This window comes from Nicotiana sylvestris, chromosome 3 (assembly GCF_000393655.2).
Source record: "Nicotiana sylvestris chromosome 3, ASM39365v2, whole genome shotgun sequence".
Lineage (NCBI taxonomy): Eukaryota > Viridiplantae > Streptophyta > Magnoliopsida > Solanales > Solanaceae > Nicotiana > Nicotiana sylvestris.
In genome coordinates, this window is record NC_091059.1 from 12,709,560 (window position 1) to 12,719,269 (window position 9,710).

Below are 9,710 nucleotides of genomic sequence, written 5' to 3' on the forward strand. Positions count from 1 at the left end.
TTCGACTCTCGAAATCGAAATACCTTCACATAAATTGGGACGGAGAGAGCGCATATCTGATCAATACCTTTACATTTGGATTTTTTTTCCACACCTCACAAACAAGTAGGCAATTAAGAAGCCATCACTGTACAAAAAACAAACTTTTGGCAATAATCCCAAAGCCTTAATACACATATATGTTGGCACTAAAGACACTTAACATTTCCTTCTTGCAAATTTGAAAAATCAGAATATATAATAATGTTTTAATTAAGAAGAGAGAGTAAGGAAATTAGGGATTTTGAGATGTTCCCAACTCCTAGGAAGGACAGAAGTAGAGGCACCATCTATTCCTATGTGAGTCACATGCTTCACATCTGTTGGAACTCCTATTTCCATCCCAATGATCTCCTCATCCTCCATTTCATCCTTATCCACTGCAAATATTACATAACCTTATTATAGTTAGTTAAGTATTCAATTACAGAAATAATTTTGTGATGCATATTACCCTTATATTAAATTAAGGGTGTCAAGTGGGCGGGTTGGGCTAATTTTAGGCAGATCAAAATTGGTTAAGTCAATATATAACTAAGCGTGTCCTTTGACGGATTGGGCTGATTTGAGCGAGTCAAAATGAGTTGAGTCAATAAATGAGCGTGTCATTTGACGGGTTGGACTGATTTTGGGCGAGTCAAAATGGACTAAGTCAATAAATGGGCGGGCCAAAGTAACTTGGACTGAGATAGGTTGGGTCAAATTAGGCTAAATTTTAGATCATAGTCCAATCAGCCCAACTCTTAACAAACTTTAAATAATGTGTGTTGTTTTCTTATGCATTGTTTAATTATCAAAAAATATTTTTTTCTTTTGTTATGGTCATATATAACATATCAAACAAATAAAATTATTTTTAATATATTTTAGCAAGGTTACTCATGGATTAATTTGGGCTAAAAATCAGTCCAACTTTAGATGGAGAGAAATTCAAAAATAGCCAGATTTACAACTGGTCGTTCAAAAATAGCCAAGTTTCAAAAGTAATCGAAATTTAGCCACTTTTCATGTAAAGATAAATCTGAGCGAAATACTGTTCAAAACCCGGAAAATACGCCAGTATATTATACTGGAGTTCCAGCATAAATATGCTTGAACTCCAGCATATTATACTGGAGTTCCAGGATAAGTATGCTGGAACTCCATCATAATTTCCAGCATAAGTATACTAGAACTCCAGCATAATATACTGGAGTTCCAGCAAGTATAATTGTCCAGTATAATATACTGGAGTTTGGAGAACCGGTGCTCCAGTCTCCAGTATGTTATACTGGAGTCAGCAAAGTATACTGGTCCAGCATAATATGTTGGAGTTCATACACAGGTGCACCGAACTCCAGTATATTATGCTGGACCGGTCTCTGTTGCAGCAAAATAGTGGCTATTTTTCATTGACTTCGTAAACGCTGGCTATTTTTGAATGACCAGTCCGAAAACTGGCTATACCGTGCTATGTTTACCTTTAGATGGACTGAAATAGATTGGGTCAAGATGGGCTGAGTTCAATAAAGTGATTTTACACAAGTAGCCGGTCATATTCATTGTTTACTCTTTTTAGCCATATACATAGATTATACACGACTATACACATATTATACATATATTATACCGTCGCCGACTATTTTCAATTTAAGCAATTGAGGGGGCGACTAATCGAGTTAATTCTTCTTCAATAAATGAGCAGCTCTATTATCAGCCCAACCTTGAGCAGGTTACGTCAAATGAATTTGGGCTCAAATTGCCACCCTTACATTAAATAAAATTTAGTGATCAATTGTATGAGACAGAAATGGTTAATATATCAGAACTCCTCTAGCTGTGTGTGGTCTTGACCTTAGAGAAAGAAATATATCCCAATCTATTCAAAAGTTTAAGATTTTTACTTATTTCACACTTACTCTATATATATAGAGAGAGGGGAATAGTTGATCATTTTTATCTTGAGTAACAAACTAATTCAACGCAAGAGAATGAAACCCGGAAACTTGCTTAGTTATAAATTTATGTACCTTCCTTGCTTTTCATTGAACTACAAGAAAACCTTTTTTTAGTTCATTTCAAGCATTTAATTCCCTAGTAAGTGATTACAACCAAAATTTGTTCAAATAACAGCTGAGTTGAGAATAAGAGATTCAAGATATATGGTAAACCGTGGAGACTCACCAAATAAGTGGGACAAGTTCTTGAAATTCTTGAAAAGCCTCTGAAACTTGGGAAGTGCCATAAGGCTTAAATTAGGACTCTTCAAACTTGAAATTCTGTCATCATCCTCTCCTTCTTCTTGTTCCTCCTCCTCCTCTTTTCCTTCTTCTTGACTCCCTGCATTATGGAAAATATTAACACCAACATAGCCATTCTACACAAAGGATTTACCTTTTATATATGCTGACAGTATAAATAATATTTACATTATCATGGTATTTTAATTTGTTACAGCTAGTAAAAGGACAGCCTGATGCACTAAACTCTCGCTATGCGCGGGGTCCAGGAAAGGGTCGGACCACAAGGGTCTATAGTATGCAGCCTTACCCTGCATTTCTGCAAGAGGCTGTTTCTACGGTTCAAATCTGTGAAGTCATATGGTAGCAACTTTTATTACCAGTTATGCCAAGGCTAGTAACTTGTCTTATTTTTCATGTTAATATTCACACTTTTTATGGAAATCCACATGTATGTAAAAATTATGTTACATTGTCAGTATAGAAATTATAACTCCTACAAATAATTGTAAAATGAGGTGTGTGTAGTGTAAGGGAGAGGGAAGAATTAAGAGAAAGAAAGAGCAAAAGAGACTTGTGGGAGTTAAGTTGGTTTCATGAGGGCTTGATCTTTTATGATGAAGTTGACCAATTGCAACACTTGATTCAGAGATGCAACCCATAGAAAATGGAAGAAGTACAAATTTTTCCATTCTATCCCTCATTCTGATCAAACAAACTAACAACACACACAAAAATGTAGATATTCTTGTTCCTTTGTGGTGAAAGGAGGGAGAAGAAAATGGTAGTTGGAATTATAAGGTTGGGAGAGTTGGGAAGGGTTTGTTATAGTAGTTGCTGTCTTTTGCCTTTATTGTTAAGTTATTTTACTCATAATAATAATAATAATACCACGTTTATAGTCAATAGCAAATCTTAAGCTGAACATGAATGTTCAAACCATACATAACGCACATTAGCACATATATACTATTCCCTATCAGGTGACACTTTTCGCTTTTCGAAATTCAAACCTCTTAAATTTGACTGCATATTAGACATACAAATATACAATCCTTATGTTTTTCAAAATTAGAAAATTTACATATTTCGAAACTATGTAAAAAGTATCATAAGTCATAATAATCACTCCCTCCGTTTCAAAAAGATTGTTTTAATTTGACTTGGCACAAACTTTAATAAAAAATGGAAGACTTTTGAGTTATATGATCCTAAATAAGTCATAGCATTTGTATGACTGTAAAACTTTTAAAACTTGTGGTCTGAAATCTGCCATAACATTTATGTGACTATAAATGCTTCTTATGAAAGAAATAATAAAATGTGTCAATCTTTTCGAAACAGACTAATAAGGAAATAGTAGTGTCATTCTTTTTGAAATAGAGGAATAAATAATTCAAAATATTCAAAAGGTATATAAAAAAGTTGCGATCAAAGATTAACTCATTTGACTCTCAAAATTTGAACACCGTATAAATTGGGACGGAGGAAGTAGTAAAGAAGAAATCTCAACTGTACATTCAGATATATGTGTTTGTTTTGTCAGACCTTCATATGTTGGGTCGTAGTGCATTGTGGGGTCTTCTTTTTAATTTGCTTGTCACACTAGAGGAGAAGTCACAATTGTTTTAGTTGGAAGATACCAAACACTAGTCCCCAATGCACTACGTACCAAAATTCTTTTCCTTTTCCTTCTTTTCATTTCTAGTGAAACATGATAGAGTATTTACTTCAATTGGACTCCAACTCTATTAAGTGTATAACAAGCAAAAATGGAACTTTTTTAATGTAGATGATTTTGGATCCATAATTTCTTAGATGCAATTACTACTGTATTGACTAAGCTGCATCCTTTTGGACGTTGTATAGTTTAGCAAAACATTTAATGTAAATTGTAATCATGATTTCTCGATCATTTGCTCCACCTAATATTATTTTGATTAACCACATCATTATCCTCCTAAGAATATTATGTCATGGAAAAATTTATCATACTGCTTGGTACTTGTAGCTAATCTATTTGGTTTTATCTCTAGTTAAAAAATTCCAACTAGTACAAAGTAAAAACTTATGATGTTTACACTACAATAAATATTTGATTGTAGTGAGTTTTGGCTTTTAGCTAAAGAGGTATGTGCATATTTCTGTGGGCTGAAACCAAACAAATAGCTTCAACGGGACATTTCTGATTGCCAATAATCTGGATTTGGTTCAGCTTTTTGAGAAGTTCGTTTTGAAAATATAGTATTGGAGCAAATATATATCGGATTGCCAAACATATATCTTTTTTGCTCCTTTAATTTTTTGGCTGCTATAGTAAGTGTTGTTATAGATGACATATCTTATAACATAACATAAAAATGGTTCCACGACTGTTATATAGAGATAAGGTCTGACCAAAGATCTTTAGAATTTTTTAGAACGTTAATTGCTACTGTATTTTTTTTTTTTTTTTTTTTTTTTGCTCTTCACTGTCACAACTCATAAATGAGACGTTTAAGTACTTAGAATTCTTTAATAAATGAACTTAATATTCTTCAGATCACCCACGAACAAATTCAACCTAAATAAAATTAAAGGAGCAAAAAAGATATACCTGAATAAAAATGAATGACGCAGAATAATTGGAGAATAAAATTTTGGTAAAAGGGACGCGTTTATTGTCCAAATGTGGAAAAAGAATGTAACGTTTATAGCTGTGTACCTACTTTTTGGGTTAGGATAACTTCTCCGAATAAGCATTTCAAACTTTAATGAGATGACCTACTCTACTAGCAAATTTAAAGCAAAGTGAATTGAATGGAATGTACCCTACATTGATTTGCCCTAAACTACAAGTCATCCAAAGTTGATCACCAATCAAGAATCAAGTAAAGACGAAAAATATGGCCTACCTAATTGAATCATTTAGCAATAGGGTTTGGAAGAGTTTCAATGATAACACTTGAAGTGAGGTACCCTAATTAATGATTTTTTTAAAAACCGGAAAAGGGTGGAGATTGAGAATTAGGATGGAAGGTTGAGCGGTAGCCGTTAGTGTCTCTTCGTCTTACAAGTAGTACTAGTACTATTTGTGTATTTTTCTTATTCCTGCTCTTTATTATTACATGTTCTGTCACTTGCCCCTATTGCATTGTTGTTGCCACTATTTGTTACTTTATTTTACTGTTCCTTGAGCCAAGGGTCTATCGGAAATAGTCTCTATCTTCACGAGATAGGAGTGAGGTCTGCATACACATCACCCTTCCTAAATCCCACTTGTAAGATTACACTGGGTTTTTGTTGTTGTTTAATAACCGGGAAATCCTCAAGGGCTAACTCACACACAGTTCGGAACTCAATGAATAATGTTTCCCTTTCTCCCCGCTATCATTCTCCACTTAAATATCATAGCCGCGTTCGAGATCCATGACTTGTGCCAAACCCATGCATGATATGCATCATGCGCTACACTCTTACCACTGGACAAACGTCCTGGGGTAAAACAACCTCAATCAGTGAAATTGCGGCAGCATAACTTTTCGAGTAGTCTTCAGGCAACTGTTTTAAGGATTCTTAAAGAATCTACCGCATCATTAGTTCAATATTCAGGAACCTATGATAAACAAAGTGTTGAAGTCTTGTACAAGTAAAGCCACAACTCTTGGACTCAGTTTACACGGGATGTGAATGTAGACATCAAATAAAATGCAAGGCAGAAATATATTAACATCTTCATACAGCAGAATAGGATATTTCTAAAGAGAAATTAGAAGTTGAAGGGTAGATTTTACAGAAATGACTTACTGCACATAACTGTGAATTCCAAACGCTTGAGCATCAGTGTAAATCGTCACAAGCATTCTCTCTTGACACTATAAACAGGTAGTGAAAGGACAAACTAGAAGTTACAGTTCCTGAAGAGCTATACATATATGTATTTGGAGCATGGAATTTCCAATGAGCTGGAGAAAGCTGGGAGTTATTACCTGGAAAAAAGCGGACTTATAAATATGATTCCTGAATATCATTGGTGAACAGGTGAAGTCTAATATAAATCAACAAATGCACCGGTTAACCAGTAAAAGATCCCACAACTATCAGGGATATAAAAACACAACAGCTTAAATAGAAAGCATAAGGTACAAAGATTTTCATTCTATTTCATATGCAATTACCTCTGGTTAGATTTTGCAATGCCAATTGAAGTCAGGTTAGACAATTTGAGGCAAACAGTCAGTAGTCATTCACAAAGTCACCTGACCAAATTATTGTTCTTGGCCTCTCAAAAAGACAAATGATGACATGATCAACCATATATTAAACCAAGAAATATCCAAAAAGATTTGAGTTCATGTTCCTTAACTATCACCAGCTTAACTTGTAATCTCTGTATGTGTCGGGAGCAATCCATCAGCCTTCGAACTGTAAAGTCAGCATCAAACATATGGCACCAGAATTCAGGTTCTAAACTGGGTAAAGGCTCACCAAATGTGATATCTAGTGATTAAAGGTGTACACAAATGTGTCTGCTCCTCTCCTTTTCTTCGGCTTCCTGCATTCCCAAATTTATGTCATTCTCAAAGGTGGGTGTCCTTCAGTTGCACGGCAGCTTGTTTGAATCAATCTGATTTTTCCCTTATAATCATGTGGAATTCTGGATTTCATTTGTCAACTAAGTCCATGATTGACCTGGGAGTTTCATAACTTTCATTTCCTTCATCAGGACCCTTATTTTCGATGCTTCATCCCAATTGTCATTGTCTGAACAAGTATTTGATAACAGAATGTAAGGACTGTCTTCCCTTGGCTGAAGTTCTAGCAATTTCTCAGTAACACGTCTTGCCATCTTTACGTTTTTGTGAACCAAGCAAGAAGATAATAGTACCTTCCAAACTTGGGTCATGTTAGAGATTCTATTCTCATGAATGAAATCATAAGCCTCCTCTAAACAACCTGCTCGGCCAAAAAGATCAACCATACAAGTGAAATGTTCGACACCAGGCTTGATACCGTAAACTTGGTTCATCAACCTAAAATACTTGCACCCGTCTTTCACCAAACCTGCATGACTACATGCCGTTAAAACGCTAACGAAACTTACTTCATTTGGTGCAATCCTCTGATTCAGCATAAGCTCAAAAAGCTGAACAGCCTCTGCTCCTTTTCCATGTATAGCATAACTGTTTATCATAGTCGTCCACACCACGATATTCTGAGTTTGCGTTTGCTCAAAAGACAACCAAGCAGAATTTAACTTTCCGCATTTGGCATACATGTCAATAATTGCTGAAATAAAAAATATGTCCCATATGTGTCCAAGTTTTTGGACATAGCAATGAATCTGCTGCCCAAGTTCCAAAAACTCACTATTCGCACAAGCACTAAGAATGCTTGACAGCGTAAACACATCCACTTCCAATTGATCACGCACCATGGAGCTAAAAAATTCCAAAGCATCTTTCAGCATTCCATTGTGAATATAACCTGATACAATTGTACTCCATGGAACAGAATGTGAATGTTGTACTTCGGCAACAACTTGGCGTAACTCCTGGAAAATTCTAGAAGCCTTCTCCATTTGACCACATTTGCAATACATATCAATTAGTGAGGCCCTTACAAGCGTGTCTTCATATATTGACAACCTCCTCACTTTACCATGGAGTTGCCTCCCTAATTCGAGATTTCTAAGCGAAGACATTAATGCGAATGATATAGAAAACGTAACTTCGTTAAATGAAGGCCTACATGAGGTCATTTGACATAGGAGCTCAAGGGCATCCTTTTCAAATCCACGTCGCATAAGCCCATCAATGATTGTATTCCAACTCGAAACATCCTTTTCAGGCATCTTTTTAAAAAGCTTTACACTCTTCTCCATATCTCCTATACTCAAATATCCTGCCAGCATTATATTCCAAGATACCGCGTTTTTATCACCCAGCAGTTCAAAGAACCGTTTCGCATAATCCAAGGCCTCACATTTGACATAAAGATCAAGTACAGCATTCTCCAAAGCAACATCCAAATACACTGCAGCAGTAAGCATCCACCCATGTATAGATTTGCCCAATCTAAGCCCGTGACTAACACTAGAACAACACTTCAAGACACTAGATAAAGTGAACTCATTAGGACTAACATTGCCCTCTTTTTGCATCTTAATAAACAACCATAATGCATTTCTGTAACACCCATATTGAGTAAAACCCGAAATGAGTATCGTCCACGTTCGAACATCCCTTTGAGGAATTTCATCAAACAGTTTCTGTGCAGAAGCTAAATGGTAACTTTTTGTGTAAAGATTTAATAAATAGTTACTACTAGAGGAGTTTTGGGCCGAACCATCTTTGATTTTCGTGGCATGAATTACTTCAACGTTGATTTGGGATAATGGAACTGAAGGCGAGGAAGAATAATGGGAATAATATTGAAGATGATGAAGTTTTATGAGAACTGGATTTGCAGTGTTACTTAAAACTGAAAGTACAGAAACAGCGGGAGAACATTTTAGAAGTGAATCAGTGCTAAGGAATGTAAAGTCTACATATTTCTTCCATATCATTGCAATTGCAAAAATTTCCAAGGTTTCGTTTGTGATAATTTTTTAGTTATAAATTCTTTGAAAAATGCATGTCAAACTAATACGAATATTTGGTAAAATTAATTATGAACTAGTATTATGATAACTTTGAGGTTGTCGGTTGAGAGTTGAGAAAGAAATTATGCATGAATTTGCAAGGATTATTTCTTGTTGGATGTATATTTGAAAATTACGTATTACTGTATATTAGTTAAAACATATGACATACTCTATATAGTTAAAATATATATACCTCTACTTTCTAAACAAAGTTAGTTACCATTACGAAGATTAGTTATATCATTTAATTTTTTGAGTCCATGCATCACTACTACGCCTATTTCTTATTCCAAATGTTGTTATGCTATCGCAAGACTTTATATGAAGATTAATCTCCTTAGCAAAGCAACGAAATGGTTCCTAAGGAAAAGAAAAGAAAAAGGTAAACTGAACTCTCCCCTTCCATGTCTAGTGTATTACTCATCCGTCTCAATTTGTATGACACTCTTTTCTTTTTAAAGTTATTTTCAAACATTAATAACATCTTTATATATTCGGAAAATTGTTTAAAATGCCCCTAAACTATTGTAAAAAGTTTAAAAATAGCCTTCATCCACCTATTGGGCTAAAAATACCCCTACATCCACCCTTTTTGTTCACTTATGCCCTTTGACCGTTAGGTCAATGCTGAATTAAAAATAATAATTATTTAAATTTCACGTGGCAACTTCTTATTGGCCAAAATTTAAACATCTAACCCATTAGAAAGACTCACCCGTATCTACCAGTTTTTCATACTAACTCGCTTCAAATACTAACCCGACTCGAACAAAAAATTCAACTAAAAAAAAGATGTCCCACTTCTATCAAACTCTATGGAACAGAAG

At 34.9% G+C, this 9,710-nt stretch overlaps 2 protein-coding genes across 2 annotated transcripts; both read right to left on the reverse strand.

The window, feature by feature from the left end:
- Positions 1–55: 55 nt before the first annotated feature.
- On the reverse strand, positions 56–3,190 carry LOC104223541 (CRIB domain-containing protein RIC4). The gene is made up of 3 exons (XM_009775004.2): positions 2,833–3,190; positions 2,203–2,358; positions 56–419 (listed from the first exon to the last, which is right to left on the reverse strand). Exons 1-3 carry the CDS (start codon positions 2,960–2,962, stop codon positions 253–255), a joined length of 453 nt encoding a protein of 150 aa, XP_009773306.1. The 5' UTR covers positions 2,963–3,190; the 3' UTR covers positions 56–252.
- A 2,627-nt stretch (positions 3,191–5,817) lies between these two features.
- On the reverse strand, positions 5,818–9,073 carry LOC104223540 (putative pentatricopeptide repeat-containing protein At5g37570). The gene is made up of 2 exons (XM_009775003.2): positions 6,416–9,073; positions 5,818–6,226 (listed from the first exon to the last, which is right to left on the reverse strand). The coding sequence occupies exon 1, from the start codon at positions 8,803–8,805 to the stop codon at positions 6,913–6,915; it is 1,893 nt and encodes a 630-aa protein (XP_009773305.1). The 5' UTR covers positions 8,806–9,073; the 3' UTR covers positions 5,818–6,226; positions 6,416–6,912.
- Between the last annotated feature and the right edge of the window lie 637 nt (positions 9,074–9,710).